Raw genomic sequence first — 19,716 nt, forward strand, 5'->3', positions numbered from 1 at the left:
CCTTTTGAGTGATGAAATCGAAAAAAAATACGAGGTTTGATGCACAGGAACCATATATATTGTAATTACATTTGTTTCTTATAGACTGAACATTAACCATATTCACACTACAAATAAGTAGTCCATTTCAGTTATTTCAGTTTCAGATATTATTGCCAATTAGCCTATTAAAAAAGTACAAGGCTTCAGGTCAAATACAGTGTTGGTGACTGATGATACATTTGACAATAACAGAAGTCAATTAGTAACTACTTTACTCTGAAACATTTAATAAATATAAATGGAGATAGGAGCAGGCTTCACTCAATGATTGCACTTAAATTTTTAAGAGTGCTGGCCTGATGATTAGAATATATAAGCAGGAAAGACGCCGCACTACGCACTATTAGTTTATGCATAGTGCGGCCACTTTCCCGCTTTTAAATATAAATGTACAATTTGTGGCAGTGTATATAACTTACAGTAATAGACATGGTTTTTGTTTTCAGCAAGATCAACAAAAAAAATGAAATATTTGCCTGAGGTATGTATAATTTGTTGTTGGAAGATCTAAATTCAATTGCAAGGAATTAAAATAAAGACTTGAAAAGATTGAAATCCAATATAGCACAATTTCTGAAGTACTTCAAATCCCTGTATAGATGCTATACTGCAATTAACTCAAAATAAGTCTCTGGTACACATCTGAAATAGTTTTAATACATAATCATAACAGGCTTTAGGCAGGATATAACTCCTGTAATAGCAAGGCCTATACAGTAGGAATCATGTGATTTTAAAGACTGGAAACAACTCCACCTGCTGGCTAATACTGAAACATTTCCATGGTCATTATTGATTTATGTAGCTACCGTTTCCCTACTAAATAATGTTAAGTGGTCCGGATAGGCATCCCAAACACAAGTCATTAAATGACTAAAGAGCTCCAGGAGTACTGATAAGACAAAACAGTTACGGGTAACAGAAAAGACAGCAGTCAGTAAAAGATAGCTTTATTTAGTCTGGGGCACATCTGTGTTACATCAGTTTGTTAATGTTATAAAATACAAACCATCATTTCAAAATAAAAGCAACGTTGCTTTGAAATTTACTTCGTTTAATGCACGCTTGTCACCTTTAATAAATACTCTCCATTTCTACAAGGACAATAACTGCTAACAAGAATGTGAATTTTAAGAGTCAGAGGAAATGCAGTCACGACAAACGCATGGAAAAAAAAGCAAAAACTGGAAGTTAAGACAGCTGGATTAATGCTCCTCATTAGACTAGTCATTATGTTTAACGTCAAACTGCAGAGTAATATTGCACCGTCTGAGATCTTAACCACTACCTAATACTGCAGGAATCATAGACCGGTCCAAATGGATTGCTCTGTTTTGTTTAAAGTGCACCTGAATGGGGTTCGTGTTGCTTGTCATGGACTCTTACGGACAGCGACATGTTGTATTTGTACCAGATTGCTCATAAGAGTAATTGTACCCGTCTAAAGTGAGACAACTCACTTCACATGTCTGATTGGTCTCAAGCGCCATCTAAACTGGAACGGAAAGATAATACTGTAAATGGGTATTTATTATTTAGACTTTGGCCCACAGGTACACATATCCTCCTCAGGGTTCAGGTCCAAGGGCCGAAGGAACAAAGGTTACGTGTTACAAAAGCACGTACGCGCATTGACATTATAAAGAGGACAACTATGTTTGAAGCTTAAAGATATTACTATCTACAATTCTCTTATATAATTCACAAAATGTTTTTGTTCACTCTTCAGCAAACAATTTGTTTTTTAAGGAACACTTTAGGAGTCAGTACACATTCAGTTCAGACATGTACACAAACAGTCACAGGACATGCGTGGAACGCTCACCCCTCAGTCAGAAAGAGAGAACAGGAAGAGAACAAGGCATGGATAAAGGGAGAGAAAATTAAACGCATAAAGGAAGTAGAGAAGGGTACAAAGACTTGTGGAAACACGAAACAGGACAACAGGAAGTCTGCTTGTGTGGAAAAGTTATGCGTTTTCTTGTTCAAATCTTCCACACACAATCAGACTGTTGCTCATTTGGTCTTCTAAAATAAAATATTTGACATCAACCAACAGTCAGGTTTTCGTTTAAAAACCACCGCCCGAATCGATCGGGCACCAGATTGGTCACATTCAGAACATGTGCCACTGAAACGTCTCAAACACATTTACATTAGCACCCTTGCACACATACATTCACATACGCACGCGACATCCAGACACTTCTATGTCTACCATAAGAAAAATAATATATATAGTCTCACAATCTCACATATCTAATTTCTGTTATCCTGTTAATATACGGAAATACAATTTTAAAACCTAGTCTTATTGTAAGTGTCTGACAAAATCCTGCCAGCGTTTTCCTTGTCTATCACACAACACTGTAAAATGTTACACAATGAAAGTTGTAAAGCAGTTTATACTTAAGAATTTTTAAAATCTATTTTAGTACTCTCAGTGCTTAAAGCAGTTTATAATTTTTTTTGATGTTTTTAATCAAACATCCTGAAGTTATCCTCCATGTTTAGTAGCATTTTTTATCTTCGTTATGACAAAAAAGAAAAACCCTGCCAGTGGACTGTTTGTCTTTGTCCTTCTTCATTCATTCAAGCTAAGGAATGTACGCTGTGAATAAAGTCACTTTTGACACAAAATGTGCAGTTATTCACTAACATTGTTCCAATCCCAGGTGCTGAGCTCTGTACGGATTACGGGGAAATGTGGTGTAATCGGTACAGGTCGTCCCATTGAGCAACCGGCTCAGTTAACACTGTTAGGGAGCGATGAGCAGTATTTTAACAAAGCCTTCTTGAGTTCATTCTGCATTGTTAATAAGTTGAAAACAATCCGTGTCACTGGGGAAGATGGAAGGTGAGGATATGGTTCCCTCCAATGGAGAGGCACCAGATACACCCCATCCATGCTGGGATGGATTGGGCTTATTCTTAGGGGTAGAAACAGTACAGTCCTGCTGGTGGACGTCACCTGTCAATCAGATTGAGTGACAACACAGAAGGAGATAAAGTCCTGGAGGTGATGCAGACCGACCCTCGGTAGACCCTCCAAAAATGACTTTTGAGATGTGTTTGTGCTAACCTGAGTAAACAAACCTCACACTTTGGCGGTTAAGTCATGAACTAGGGGAACCACAAAGTTTTAGGTTTATACATTTTTCTAAAATGCTCGAAAGCATGTTTATCTATTTTTAGCCTGTGAATGAATTCAACCCTTAAGTCCTCTTAAATATTGCAGGAACGATATTCATTCCATCCAAATCTATGTTTGTGAAATTTTATATCGCTGAGGAATTCGCTTTAATTCCTTTCACGTCCTTCATTCAGTAGGTCTTGATAAGAACATTCCTCATTTTGTCCTCAAATAACTTCTGGTCCATGCTGTGCTAAAAACAAGCACCCATTGCAATAGAGGACAAATGTCTCTACTTGTATCTTCCCAACTATATATCGGTCTGTCTGACATTCAACCATTCATTCACCTACGAATAAATGCTCTTCCAATCCCTCTGCGTGTCTTTGAGGCTCAGATGCGACCGTTGCCATGGCTACTGCCGCGTCTGCCGTGAGGGGTGTACTGACCATCAGATGTCAAGATCAGACCGGATGCCTCACAGGCCAACGCCAGCTGCCTCAACGTATCCAAAGCATCCATCTTAGCACTGCGCAGGAGGTCACACTGACCCTAAAAAAGAGAGAGACAATAGTTAGTTCTGGAGCATGAATCTGATTTGTTGTTACAGACAATTTATGCAGGAAACAAGTGACTGTTTTTTATGATTGAGTTAGTGTTCAACAACACTGATTCATTCAGGAATGAAAAAATGTTTGGCACAGAGGTGCACGACTTTTGGTTGTTGATATTGGCTTAACTTAGCAATATTTTTGATTGGCAAAGCAAAAATAGTCACTGATTGACAATATTTTGTCTAAAATGTGAGTTACTTAATTTAAACTTCTTGTTTAATGAACTGTGGTATAAAGAAAAACACTTGCAAACGAAAACAATTATCCATATAACTTTAAACATGTTAACAATATTAATAACTAGGCTCTTTTTTTTCACGAGGAGACAAGAAGAGCAGCATCAAGTATGAAGTAAAAAAATTGAACGTTGGCACGAAATGGAAATTAATCCTATCTATTTCTAATATGCATGTTAGAGATCTTCTTGTTAATTATTTATCCATGAAAAGGTTTCATTTTATTTTAGACCGCATAAGTTTTAATCAATCGATTTGAAGAGAACCAATCCCGCCTCAGATTTTTAACTTTACGAAAATCTGCTAGACTGGCATGTACGTAACAATATGTAAGAAAACATACTCGGTTCTTAATGTAACCTCGGTTCTCTCTAGAAGAGGGGGAAAACCTATTTTCTGTGAGATATTGAATCCAAAGAATATCCTTAATTTTGAATTAATGTAAAACGAGTTGCGGCAGCATGCAGACATAGGTACGGGCAGCTGAGCTCACGTGCCTATTGGCTGTCCTGCAGCAACTGCAGTAGCCTATCGAGAGAGGTCCTTGGTGACTTCAGATCCAATGGGGGCGCTTCGCACCCACTTCGTCACCTCCTGCCAAAGCGGACATGGCCTGTGTACGTCCAGAGTTGTAACAGAGTACGTTCTCTTACGAGAGGTTCTGTCATGCTAGGGGAACACAGTACTTACTGGTATCCAACACCAGAGTCCCAAAGGCAGGTGCCCGGGACTCATACAGTGTACAAGTGTCGAGGTGTCCATGAGCAAGACACCAAACCCCATCTGCTCCTGACGAGCTGGATGGTGCCTTGCCTGGCTGACACCGCCATCGGTGTATGAATAAGTAAGTGAATGGGTGAATGTGAGGCAAATGTAAAGAGCTTTGGTGGCCATCGGATCTGTGAAAGCGCTATATACCTATAGGTTATAAAACCTTATAAATGTAGACGGGGAGGCCCAGCCTGCAGCCATAAAAATATCCCGCTAGACCAAGCCCAAGACGAGGCCACGCCTCTTGTGGAATGCACTCTAACACCTAAAGGACACTTCAAGCCTTTAGACGGTCCTTCTCCCAGATCAGTAGGACCGTCTGCGGGTGCAGAGACCATTCTCCTGCTGGAACATTTTTTCTGGACAGCCTGTCTGGTCCCAAATTCAGGTGACCAGGCATATGTCCTGCTCTCAATGAGTGCAGCTGCTGAGCCCAGACCAAGAGGCGTTCCGTCAGCTTGTAAAGGTTTCGGGACCTGACGCCACCCTGGCGATTTTTGTAGGCCACCACTGACATTATTTAGACTGTCCGAGCAGATCAAGACGTGGTGACCTTTTATTTAGGGACAAAAACGCCTCAGCGTGTTGTCGACTGCCATCAATTCTAGACAGTTTATGTGTAGGAGCTTCTCCCGTTCTGACTACTGGCCGAAGAACGGTCTGCCCTCGTGCAGCGCTCCCCATCCCGAGGTGGAGGCATCCATGGACACCACTCTCACAAGGACTGAGGACTTACTTGGCAACAGCTTGCAATGATGGCAGCCGTGGATACAGTGATGCGTAAGCTGCGCTAAAGAGATAAAAATTCAGATTATATCAGCCCATCAAGCCATATTTATAGGCCCAGGCCACACCCGCTTTGGCGGAAGGTGACGTAGTGTGCGTGAAGCACCCCCATTGGATCTGACGTCACCAAGGGCCTCTCTTGATAGGCTGCTGCAGTTGCCGCAGGACAGCCAATAGCCACGCGAGCCGCCTTGCCTATGTCTGCATTCTGCCGCAACGCGTTTTACATGAATTCAAAATTAAGGATAATTTTTGGCTTCAATATCTTGTGGAGAAGAGGTTTTCCCCAGCGCAAGATATTACGCAGTACGAGAGAACCTCTAGTAAAAGAACTATGATATTTAGAACAAGCCTAACCCTAACTCTAACCCATCCTAACCCTAACCATTATGTGACAACAGTATGTCCCCTATAAAGGACATGGAAAAATGTATTGACTTAAGCTCTAAAAAGACAGCAATAAGTAATAATAGCTAAATACTTTGAAGATACTTGTTTTTAATAAAAGTATGTTCACAATCACATACATATACAAAATAACCATTATGGTACTGTTTATAGTCCCAAGTGAGAGTTGCATAATCTTTTAAGCCATAAAAATGAAATAGAATTGGAACATGATGAATATACATTTAACTAAAAGTCCCCCAAATCCCGAGAGAGGATTTTTGCCTTCTCATATTGAAAGTCCGCCACACACACTGTATTTTATAAGGTCAAACAACTTACATTTGGGAGACAGAATTTCAAAACAACAAAAGCCCTTCTCCCTTTCATCTAAAAGCAAAGCGAAAATATCATCCAAAAATTCAAGGCTATTTGAGGGAGAGAAGGAAAAGCTCATGGTATTTACCTTCAGTACCGTGATGTTCCAAGTGAAACTTTCCACAGCTTTACTCTGTTTACGGCCTTTCAGATTTTCCTTTTCTCCTAACCTGGGCAGGTCTTCATGAAGCACCATTCCTGAGAGGACATAGAAAACAAACACATTTGTATCATTTTATCTTTTTTGTTCTGGTTTAAGATGATCAAAATGCCATTTATGGTGTGAACATGCTTCTGCAGAAACCAAGCTGCCAAATAATGGATGCTATGTAGTGTGTGTGTTCATTTATCCTCTGGTTTGGCAATAGTGTTTCCCTGGATGAATTTTGGCATCACTTCTGTCAATTGCCCTTTCACTTCTAATCTGCTGTGTTGTCTGTACTCACTCTCTCTCATTTCATCCATATACCCCCATAAGGACATGAAAAACACAGTATTTTGACGTAAGTGTCTCAGATGTGTGTAATTGGGTGTAAATAATATGTGTGTGAGAGATAATGAGGCCAGGAACAGAGAGAGGATATTCTTGTCCTTGCAGAAACCATTTCAACTAAAGTCCCAATAACTGTACAACTACAGGTAGAAACAATAATAATTAAGTGTTCATATAATTTAATCTAATCGGCTAATCTGAAAATGAATGTGAAAATGTAGTTACTGTAGCTACAGTCCAAGCTATAGTAATAAAAAAAAACAGTAACTAAACACATGCTAATTTAGATGAGCCAATCTTTATATGTTCTAATAAAAAGTTTTTTATTATTATATTTTAATATAATTATAATTTACTTAGGGTTGTTTTTTTTAGCCCAAAAACATGAAGAGTTTTTAAATTATTGAATGTCAATTAGCATAACAGATTGGATTACACTTGAATAGTACTTAATTTAGATGTAAACTGAATTAAACATTTTAAAAAGTATAATGCATCCCAGTTTATAAAACACTTGAGGCCACCACTAAGAAAATTTAGTTAATACCATCACTAATTAGTAACTCATCAACACTGGGCACTGTGTGGATTTTGTGAAATGTATTCATTTCAAAAACACTTTATGAATGGTATTTTGAGGATAAAAAACAACGGCAGGGGACTGTGAGTGTTGTAGTTAACAGGGTCTACTTTAAAATGCAAATTTGAGAAATCTGTGAATTGTTTCTCAAGATTTCCACGCATCTTCTGGTGCCTAACTGACATTCTGTGGAAAGAAAAGACAAAAATGATTCATCTTCCTCTCATCTTCTGCCCCACACCCCTACTCACCTTCCTTTTGCACTTGTGCAATTCTCTCCTGCACTCCATCTGCATTTTCAATCAGCTGTTTGTTAGAAGAGACCATCTGAGGGGATGCAGAGAGGAACTAAGTTATGATATGGTCATTTGAGTAAGATTTTTTTTTTAAAAGTAATAAATAAATAAAAACTGTAAATACTTTAATTCTGCAAGGATGCACTAAATCGACAGTGACAGTGAAGACATTTACATTGTAACAAATGATTTCCATTCCAATAAATGCTGTTCTTTTGGACTTTCAATTTATCAAAAAATTAAGCGGCCCAACTGTTTTCAACATTGATAATACTCAGAATTCTTCTTAAAGCATATTAGAGGCAAAATTTGCTGGAAAACGTTTTTGCTTTGCAATCACAGGGATAAATTACATTTTAAAATATATTCAAATAGAAAACAGTTGTAGTAATATTTCATAATTTTAATGTTTTTATTGTTTTTCCGATCAATCATTTCCTTGATCCGCATAAGAGACTTCTTCAAAAACATTTAACCAAAATGTATCGACCCCAAATTACTAAACAATAAAACATAAGAGTTTATGAATATGGGTAAAAGTATGTGGACCGAAAGGGAAATTTTTCTCCAAAAATTCTATCTGTGTTTTAAATTGTACCTTAATTTTATAGCTCTGTACTCTTATTGTATGCTAACCATTGTATAATCTTTTAGACAAAGCTGATGCTCAATCATAACGCACATCTGAGAACTCCATGAACTATGAAAAAGTAATCTTTAAGCTATAAAACTCTTCTGAGAAGACCCTTGCTGCCCTCTCCCACAGTTAAGATATTTATAAAATGTAGCCCTGCCAGTCAGCGCTGCCTGACTCTCCCAATCTCAAAAACACAACAGGACCCAGAATCAACCCACAGGGAGAGAAGAGAAACAGTAAACCTACGAAAGGAGAGGAGGAGGATGGTGACGAAATCCTCAAATGTCTTACTCATTCCAATGCCTGTTCTTACACCAACACATTTATATGTGGGATGGCTAAAAAGACCATAATGCCATTGTAATGGCAGGTAATGCAGAGAGGAGGATAGCTGCTATATTAAGATATTAATATTAGACACCGATATGATACTGTTCATATTTAGAGCAGTAAAATACCATGTTGTTTTGTCAGCAAAAAAAGAGAGGTCTCTCCATCCTAAGTTTTATCAGCACATTAGTAATAACCGAGGAATTTAGCATGAGCATAAAGTTGGCATATTATAGTCTATTAAATGGAACCACCATTACAGCCCATTGCATGGCAAAAAAAAACGCATGGCAATGACGCGTGACATTAAAACGGGCAACATAAATGTGTCTCTCTTACCGCGTCATAACCATTTAACAGTTTACGAGTGGCATCAGTCAAGTTGCCCACAGGTTCCAGGCATGGGTAACCTTCCTTCAGAGTGAGTGTGGCCCCTGGGGGCCCGTCTGGAGTCTGCAACCTCGTGGCCAAGCTCTGGATGCACTGCTTTGGTGTGGCCATCGGAGGGAGCCCACACTGCTCTTTAAAAGCCACTGTAACGCTCTAAAGAAAGAGAAAACACACTTGGTTACCACAGATATTTCAGTAAGCCCAAGTGACAGAGATAAAAACAAATAATATGACAAAAAAAATGGCATGTTAATAAAGAGGAAATAAATCTGAAACTTGTTTTGGGGTTGGAAAGATTTTTGATAAGTTTTTGAAAGTCTCTTATGGTAACCAAGGGTATATTTATTTGATTAAAAAAAGTTTTGATCAATAATATAATGTCCTTGCTGAATATTAGTATGAATTACACTCAGAAAAAAGGTACAAAAGCTGTCACTGGGGCTGTACCTTTTCAAAAGGTACACTTTCTTACTTTAGTGGTACATATTAGTACCTAAAATGTACTTGTTAGCACCTAAAATGTACATAATAGCACCTAAAATGTACATATTAGGACCTACAGTAAAATGGACATATTAGCTCCGGGAATGTACATATTAACATTTAAAAATGTACATATTAGCACCTAAAATGTACATATTAGCAGGCTAAAATGTAGCACGTAAAATGTACAAAAGTTTACCTTTTGAAAAGGTACAGCCCCAGTGACAGCCTCTGTAGCTTTTTTTGTACTTAAAAAAAATCTTACGGACTCCAAACTTTTTAATGGCAGCATACACTCAAATGAGAGAAACAAGAGAGGTAAGAGTCATTGAAAACTGATGACATTTATACTATTTAAAAATGCTATAGAAACTGAATGTTATGCAGATACTTTCATGAGCCGAAATCAAAATAATGAACTGCTTTCCTTTATACAGACAGATAAACATGTGCAATGTAACTGTTTTCTGTGTCTGCATGACTGTCAAAGGCCTCAGCTTTGAGTTTAATTGCATTTCAGCTTTTGATCATACATTACCCTTCATTACGCTGTGGTGGATAGAGAGCCTGTTTCTATTTTCCACCTGACAGGATCACACACCCACAACTGTGATTACCAAAGCTATTTGGAGATGTACTGTATGTGTGTTCAGGGGAATTAATGCGGGTGATCAGTATGTACATCAGTTTGTATTTGTATGAGTCCATAGGGTGTGAATAAAATGTACATTGTTGTGGCTCAGCAATATTAGCAGATGGAAAAAGTACAGGCATGGAAGGACAAAGAGGGGCCAGTGTGTATTGGCCCAATAAAGAATTTGGAGACAAAAAAAAAAATTAATGTCATTGCATTAGATTAGAAATATCAAAGAAAGTGATATTTAACTTAATGAAAGGTATGAAAGTACATATTTTTTGGGCTAAATATTACAAAATGTAACAAAAAAGTCAGATTTGTTTTAAATGGCAAGGCAAGAGATACTGTACATGGTGTGTGAGGTAACAGATTCATAAAATCTAAGAAAAAATGGCCTTGGGACCAGATGGTTAACAGTAATCTCAAAGATAACAAAAGCAATGGTTCAAATAGTTTTGGGGGTCACTGTCTGGTTGTGTGTGTGCATCTCTGGGATCAGTAGGTTTTTGTGAACACAGTAATTATGAACATGGAGTAACTCCTCTCCCTAAACACACAACACACTGTGGTGGCATCTGATCCCAGTCCTGTCACCTGACCCCTCCCACTGATACTCTACCCTTAATCCTTCCTCCCCTTACCATCACCCACAAATCATACCTTGACTTTGCAGAGCCTAGGCCAGCAAAACTGTTGTTTTTTTGCTTGGTTTTATTTCTAGGGCTTGCTTGAAAACTCAGATTAACGCATCAAGTTGCTATAAATGTGTGAGTGAGCGTGTTGATTACACAGTTAAGACACCCCCAGAAATAAACCGAGTAGGTAAACCGAGCTTCGCTTTCACAATGGATGGCCAAACTCCAGTGTGGAGGTGTGGTGGTGTCTGGTTTTTACATGTTCAGAGATCTAAATTCATGTCAGCTGTACTGGCTTATTATTAAATAAAAGCATCAGAATGTCAGTCACTCTAGGTTTGCCACAAGTACAGAGGTCAAAATCTTCAGGTGAGAGAATTTATAATGTCGAACCTATTACTTTTGAGCTAAGTAAAATTTGTTTAATAAAAAGAAAACAATTACAATAATCCAACTAATGTCTCACTATAGTATATCAGTGTCTGACATGGCCATGTTATTAGTGAACGAGTCGGGACATATTTACTCAAGAACAATTGACTGATACCACTGACAAAATGCACCTTAATTGTTTTGCTCACCATTTCCAAACCATTACATTCAGAAATTTTTTACTGGGTAAGTCACCTGTCAATCTGGGCGGACCAGTGCTACCCTGACCCTAATGTGCCCTCGTCCAATCACGGCTACATCCATTAAAACAGAAACACATTACTAAACAAATGTAAGAAATAATATTAAAAATAAATGAAAGCCTAAATTTAAATCTGGTCATTATAAAGCAGTCAGATGTCTTCACAAGACTTGGATTAACTGGCCCAATTCAGATGGATTTGTTTTACAACCTTTTTTGGCCTTTGGATCAATTTGTGTTATAGAGAAAATTATTATAGAATTCATATTTTTTGGTGAATTATCCCTTTAACTAGCAGGATTTCCTTGATCACACAGCATCACATGTAAGCTGACTAACACCAAACCACACTAATCAACATAAACCAACCTGAACAAGAATGGAAATTATAACCTGGTCTTTTCAGCAGGGTGTGGCTGCCAGGTATTGAAGAAGTTCAATTGCTAGTATTACTGTTGTCTGAACACGCACCACCTCACTTACCAGCGCATCCTCTCGCAGGTCTGTAGCTTCTCGCAGAGGTCCGCCGGCTGGGCGGAAAACGTCATCCAGCACTTTGATGCCCGTGTTGCGCAGGGTGACGTACTCTCGTCCACGCCGCACTCCTCTCATGACGGACAGACCCCGTCTCTGGGCCTTTCCTCCACCTCTGCGGTTAGTGATGGCGACGTGTACAAACAAGCTGGCATGGAGCAAAGGGTCTCCAGCGAGGCCTAGAAGGGGCACATTGCGGTAACCAGGCTGTAGACACTCAAAGGCGATGGTGTACTGGCCAATGAAGTCATCGCCTATATAATCGTCATCCAAAACTACGAAACGCAGCAGGGCTAGTTCAGGCATGTTCACCTGAAAAGAGAAAACAGTGTATTATTTTGGCTCTTCAGGTGTGCAACATTTTTTCGAACTAAAATTTCTACAGTTGCAGCCGTAACAGGAAATACATATCTAGGATATGTAAACAGACACTTAACACATGTCCAGTCCCTTTAAAATATGAAGCATGCAAAATTTAGTGCAGACCACTGAGCCAAATGTGTAACTTCAACACCGCAGAAAGATAATTTGCATGAAGCGCATTTCCTCAGTCTCATCTATTTAAATATGGAAATATTTAGCATGCACACACAACATCACCTGGGCATCTGGCTATGTAGGACAAACACACATACATAAGCAAGGACACAGTTAAACAAAACAATACATTTTGCATAGCATGAATAACTGAGGGACTGTTACAGGTCGAAACAAAGTACAAAAATGATTGTGTAACTATTGGTTTGTATAAGCCTACTCGCATGTAAATGACTTGTAAATTGAGAATAACAGGAAGTCCTTTGAGTCAGAAAAATAAATAGAATATATGTCTTGGGACAACGTGTGTCATGTATACCCTACATTATGGGGACAAAGCTGGCAATATCCAAAATCCTTGTGATGACATTTGTAAGTGAACACAACACACAAAACAAATGAGACACAAAAGAGTTATGCCACACTGAATATGCATATTCACTAAGGAAAGAAAAAAGAGAGAGAAATCTGGCAGGAAAACACAGACAACAAAGATAAAATGCCTCAGCTGGCAGAAGACACCCACACAGATTCCTGGACAACTCTAAACAAGAGAAAATAGTTAAAGACAGGTGTGCAACATCTCAAAGAACCTAAATTGATAGAAATTATTTTGTAGTGAAGTAATTCTACATAAAAAAGAAAAAGTTCGTTCAATTAATTTTCACAGTTTTCCAGCTGTATTTACACTGTTTTATCATTGGTTTTGATGATTGGATTAGTATCTTGCCATTTTGTGACATTTGGAGTTCATTTTCTACTCAAAATGACATTCAAACACAAAAACGGCCTAAATGTTACCGACCGTCATTGTGTATTGTCTACCATGTATTAAGATCTCTGCGTTCACAAACAGAGTAGTTTCTAAAATGCAGATATGGTGTCTCACACGTCTGTATTATTCTCTTTCTAAGTGTTTCAAAGTAAAGCAAAAGTGTGGTTTAATTCAATGTTATATTGTTTGAGTGAAATGTATTGCAAAGGAAACTTTAACTAAATAGATATTACTCTACCTTTTACTAGCCTTGTTAAAATGACTTATTTTCTTTGAAGTAGACTTATTTAAATAATGGTGCGTTCTATTATTCATCCGTCTCGGAGATCCGTATCGGATGACAGACGTTGCCTAGCAACACGCCCCCTTTCCTCGGATTTCTCCTCTTGGACGTCGGACAACCGTGAGGACACCGAGCAAGAATTCCGTTTCGGAATTCAAGATGGCTGCACCCTATGTGACTTGTAAGAATGAATTGTTTTCATTGTTTTTGAACCGCTTTGGTATTTTAAATGACAATTATAATCATTCGTATTACTGCGTCCCCTGTAGGTATGGGAATCGGTTGTTGTGAGTGCAATTACTAACGTTCATTGCTAACAGAAGATTAACATGAAAAACATTAAATAAATAGACATTGTCAAGTTCAAATGGCTGCGTTTTGATAAGATGTAGTTATAATATATATATTTTTTTTTAATGTTAGCCTGTTACTCAGCCAGTGCTACCATTATAACAGCTTTCCGGGTGGCGTCCATTTTTTTCTCCAACTCGGACACGCAAAACATAATAGAACGCTTGAAGTGTGGACGTGACGTCAAATCCGAGGTCCGAGTTGGTTCGTTGGGTATAATAGAACGCACCATAAGTCTTCTTCAAAGTACTTACTTATTTCACTTAAGTAGACTTAACTTAAGTGAAATAAGTAAGTACTTATTTAAGTTAACTGAATTGAATTAAGTAGACTTAACTTAATTCAATATGTGAATTTACTTAAAATAATATGCATACAAAAACTTGTTAAAGAAAAGTAAATTGTACTTCGTTTTTTTCAGTGTACTTCACGTTTCAGAAATCGCATACATCTGTATTCATGGACATACAAATTTCATGAACTCCACAGACAAAACTTTACCATTCAGACATGTTCCATGGTAATAACATGTTCAAACAATGGTACCATGTTACACATATATACATAACGAGAGACATTATCAGCCAGCTTTTTATATTAATTAAATAAGTATATCCAACTTTATCCGCATGCATCCAGTATACTCAAAAAAAGTGATGTACTGTATAGCAAATCTCAATTGCTTGAATTTGGATGGTCAAAAAATGTGAACTATATTATCACCCAGCTATAATCTATTAAATGCGACTATGGCATGATAATAAAATATTATAAACCTTATGAAAATCATGAAAGCTGTGAGACGACTCGTTTTGAGAAATACTCTATACAAATAAATTTGACTTTACTTGACAGTGAGACTGGCACCCAAAGAGGCTCAGAGCTTATGCGTTTAGTGGAAAAGACCGTGCGTGCGTGTGTGTTTGTGTGTGTGTGTGTGTGTGTGTGTGTGTGTGTGTGTGTGTGTGTTTGTTAGTCGGACTCTGATAGGTGTACACCCTCCCATGACTTATAATAGTATGACGTCCTCGAGCTCCAAGCAACAAGAGACAAACGAATGCAAACAAGAGGCACAATCCCTTAGGACAGAATAAGTGTGTGCGTGAGAGATATATTTTGATTTCACTGGATCCCTCACAAAACCTCCTCTTCAAATAACCATATGGCACAGTGTTTGGTTTAAATCACAATAGCAGGGATTTAAATTTATAAGCACCAAGGGCAAGTTTCACCCACACACTTTTATATCACTGTCTACTTACAGAACAGTATTTCTATTGTGTAAAAAACAATTCAAAAGGTACAGAACATGGAAGAAAAAGTATAGTAATTGTAGTAAAGTATTGTATATAGTAAGAATATTGTTGTTATATATTGTTGTAATATCCTGTCAAAGTCTCTACTGTCCAATCTAATAAAGACAAAAAGCTAATGAATAATAATAGAGGGTATGCGCGTAACGTCAACGTTGGCCAGACTGCCTGCAGTTACTCACAGTGAGTGGCAAAAAGACTGATCGGCTGTATTTGTTTTCAGCGTGAATGCCGCGAAAAACAAAAACAACACATATAAAGTGGGAAAGAACTTTGTGATTGACTGTACAACTAGATTTGACAAAAAATCAGAGGTATATTTTTACAGACTGCTATAGAAAGAGGAGCAAATGGATCGCTGCAATTCACAGAAACAACTAGACTCCAGTCAGCGAAAGGTGGATTTGCGGTTATCATTTTGTGTCAATATGCTGAATTTAGGTGTAAAACCATACCCATATATGTTGTATTGTTATATATATATATATATATATATATATTAACAACTCATCAATTCAATATTTATCATTGCATATTCTGCATTATTGGATGTTTTTTAATAAAAACCATTTCATTTCCACCAATGGTCTCTCTTCTATCAACTTACCTCATGATGCTTTTAGGAAACACAACCCTGGTTTGTGTGTGTGTGTGCATAGTTTCAAGGATTTTTAATGTGACCAAAAAGGGACAAGAAACTTTTGAATAACTAGCAAAACTAATGGTTTCTGGTTCAATGAAAAAAAAATCAATGAAAAACACATGATGATAGCATGTTTATAGTGCTTGAATGTGTCTGTACTTGTTGATATAAACTAGTAATCATGTCAAAAATGTCAAAGTTACGGATTTGGCTCAAGCAGTCTTGCTTTACACCCAGAGTTCTAAGCCTGAATGTTTGGGTCCACTTTTTTTGCGCTGGATTTTATGGGAAAAATAAACACCTGTACCAAGAAGCTACCTTGATCTGCATCTTGTAATTAAAGCTGTCTAAATTTGGCATGCAAGTGTAATTAGGCCCTGCTAAAAGAAAGGTCACATCATTGAAAAATAATTATGCTGGAAGAAACTGGCACCCACTTATACAGCAATGCAATGAGTTATCTAGACCATAGGTTTGAACTACAGACCAGGGCAGGAGCTTTTGTGTCAGCAGGCTATTAAGTTTTGATGGATATCTTCCCTAATTACCGATCTAGGAAGAGCTGTGTTAAGTTGCACACACTTGCGTCATCCCTGTGCAACCATGAGGACAGACTGCATCCATTAACCTTGTTCTTGTTGTGGATGACAGGTCAGTATTCAATACATTCATGTTATTCATGTATGTGACATTTCTGTTATAGTTGTTAGCTCAGGCTAATGTATGCTAAGAAATGAAAGCAAGTGCAGCAACCAGTGAGAGCTAACAGAGTAAACTCACCACATACTATCAGGACATGTTTGTCTTAACTACATAGACAGAAAATCTGACATTATTTTTTTTTTAAAAAACAAAACAAAAGCAGTGACAATACCATTTTTGTTACCGTCACAAAAGTCATTGAGATTTTTACCTAACGGCAGTAAAATATACCATGCATTGGAATCACCTTGTAAAATGCATCATTACAACCTCCTGAAGGAGGTCACGGAGTACATATGTTATTTTATATAAGATGTGGCATAGCTGAGCTCAGTTGGAACTGTGTAAATTTTGCATGCAGTAGGTATTTAGTGAGACATGGCTCAGTTGCTGCATCACTGACTGAATAATTCTGATTTCTGCCCTCAAGACTGATCCACACACAGAGAAGCTCACCTTTGCAAGCCAGTGACCACACCACAGAAAACGAGGCAAAAACCCAATGGGCATGGTATCATATAATACATCCCATGTCTCAACAATCAATCTCTTTCTTATGCAAACTTTTCACTAACCCAGACAAACATCAAACAATAGACCCCAAGTCCTGCATCTCGATCATATTCGTATGTGAAATTTTTGTTTTCAAAAACACGATTTCTGTAAAATGGGCAGTTATAAATTATTATATGTGCTTCTTCACAACCAATCTGAAAGTTAAATGTAACTGCCACTAGGGGGCAAAATACAAAAACCTTATGTGACTCTCAGAGATAGTGAAAAGGCGGCTTTAGTTTAATAAAGTCTTTGGGGAAAGAAATAAATAAATCTGATTAACGTTCATGATATGGTAGTCTTTCTCTCTCACCTGGAACTCGAATGTTTCGTCAAACAGTGGGTCATCCTGGTTCTGGGCAGCAGTGCGAGTTCTCTGCTCTGTGCAGTCTGAAGGCACACCATGCAGTTCCAGCACCACATATGGGTCGATGACCTCTCCTTTGGCACCAGAGCCTTGTGGTTTGGGTAGACTATGGGCACTAATGACCTTCACCCTAAGTGTTTGCGGTGGTACACCAGGCACGCAGCCTTGCGACTGGGCACTGAAGTAGGAAACCTCCTCTCGCATGACTGCTGGACGAAGCACATACCCGCACCCACCGTTCTGCATAAAACGGCCTCGGTTCAGGTCTAGCATGGCACCTGGCGTCTGTTGGTTGAGCGCAACCAGTTGCACTCCTCCTTTCCAGTAGCCTTGTGGATTTGGGTTACTAGAGTCTAGCCTTACTGAACTTGGCCGCACACGGGTTAGATTGCGCTTGGTAAAGCTCACAAGCTCCTCTGGGCTTTCGCTAGCAAGCCGTCCAGCCTCCCCTTCCCCGAGAGAGCACATGGTCCAGTAGGGTGGGTCAAGTGTCATAGGTGTACCTGGTGTAGAAGGAGTAGAAGGGGGAGAATGCTGCTGGGACTGCTGAATACTCGCACGGTGAGCATAAAAGTTGCGACTTCCAGAACGAGCAACGGCAACGAGATTGGACAATTCACGCCGCAAACGGAGGCGCCTTGGCTGTGGGGGAGGGGGGACAACAAGGACCACCCCTAGTTCCTCTTCCCCAGGGATAGTCATTCTTCGGCCAGCCAGAGGACCGCCGCCACCAATCTCCTCATCGTCCTCAGATACCTCTCCTTCAGAACCTTCCTCTTCTGGGGGCAGCTTCTTTCCAACAAGAATCACCTTACCTTTTAACTGCTCTGGAGAGGGCAAAGTGGTTGAGCGACCTCCCAGACTGACAGGCAGAGATTCAGGGGTATAGAGCTTGGATCCAAAAACCTTTTTTAGGTGTTGTGCAAGAGTACATTGCTGGGAAGGTGAGCAACGCTGGCATAGATGCAGCAGCAGAGGATACTGGGAGGTGAGAAAAGCATATTTGTTGATTACTTCTAGGGCACTGCGCAGAGTAACAGAACCATGATGGTGGTGATGGTGATGATGTTTTCCATCTGTACCATAGTCTACACCCAGTAGTGGCTCCCCTTCTGGCCCATCTGTCACCCCCAGCTCCAGACACCGACATCCAGCCTGCAGGGCTCGAGTGAGCCCCCCGAGATCAGCCCGGCCATGCACTTGGTCATCTAGCAGGTAGGAGCGGTAGGAGGCACTGATGAAATAATGAGACAGGGGCATCTTCATATCGTGGCACACATTCTGATGCTCAGGGTCTAACAACTGGCACTCAGTTGACTGTAGGTAGCGGGTGAATCCATCCAATCCCAGTAAACCTCGCTCACGTGCAGCTGCAGAGGGCTCAAAGTGGCGAATAAGCTCTAAGCAGCCCTCATTGGTGGCCAATGACAGACCTTGCTCCGTCTCCAGGAAAAGACGCAGGTCCTGAGCGTCAAGGCACTCTCTGTCTTTAGAGAGTTGGACTAGCAGGAAATAGACATCAGGTCGTGTACACAACTCGCAGTAGGCCTCCTGGAACTCTTCCAGCGTAACATGAGACGTTAGCTTCTCTTTGCTCCTCTGAATTTCCTTAAAGCGCAAACGCACCTGATGAAAAGAAAATAAAGAAAGAGAGGTATTAACGTATTTAAGTTTTAGATCATTTATGGATAACAATTTAAGCTAGTAACCCAAATCCTGTTGTTTTAAAGTGTGATTAGGAAAGGAACAATTTACAAACTATGAACATTATGCAACTGCTCAAGGGGGGATGCTTTGCTTTGAATTTGAAAGAATATACTGAATGATAAATAAAATAACACAAGGACTGCTGTCAAGTGAGAGATGATCACTGACAATCAAGGCCTTGAGAGTTCTGAGTTAATGAGCAATCACAGACCAAAACTATTACACAGACAAGAAGCAGCTCGCAGCATATAGTGATTTGAATCTTGAGAGACAAAATGTCACAAGTCAAATATATATTGTATACATTATTTTTTAAGATTAGGACATGGCCAGAAGCAAAGCGAGTCATTCCTATTCAGCCCAGTTTGCATGCCCTTTTGCCTTTACTTGTCTCTCTAGACACATGAAGCAGATGCCTCACACCCGCTGTCACAAAGACATGGCCCTGTGGCTTCGGTCTGTCTTCCTCCTGTCCCCAGCTGTCCAT

General features: G+C 39.2%; 1 protein-coding gene across 1 annotated transcript in view; it reads right to left on the reverse strand.

Moving 5' to 3' along the window:
- Positions 1–976: 976 nt before the first annotated feature.
- Positions 977–19,716, reverse strand: part of plcl1 (phospholipase C like 1) — a 75,238-nt gene continuing 56,498 nt past the window's right edge. The window contains exons 3-8 of the mRNA XM_039655565.2: positions 17,469–19,148; positions 11,946–12,308; positions 9,023–9,226; positions 7,672–7,747; positions 6,436–6,545; positions 977–3,727 (exon numbers count right to left, since the gene is read on the reverse strand). Of these exons, the coding sequence (XP_039511499.2) occupies positions 3,569–3,727; positions 6,436–6,545; positions 7,672–7,747; positions 9,023–9,226; positions 11,946–12,308; positions 17,469–19,148 (2,592 nt within the window). The 3' untranslated portion in view covers positions 977–3,568. The remainder of the gene's footprint in view (positions 3,728–6,435; positions 6,546–7,671; positions 7,748–9,022; positions 9,227–11,945; positions 12,309–17,468; positions 19,149–19,716) is intronic.

Source organism: Pimephales promelas, chromosome 7 (assembly GCF_988280905.1).
Source record: "Pimephales promelas chromosome 7, fPimPro1.hap1.1, whole genome shotgun sequence".
NCBI classification, from domain to species: domain Eukaryota; kingdom Metazoa; phylum Chordata; class Actinopteri; order Cypriniformes; family Leuciscidae; genus Pimephales; species Pimephales promelas.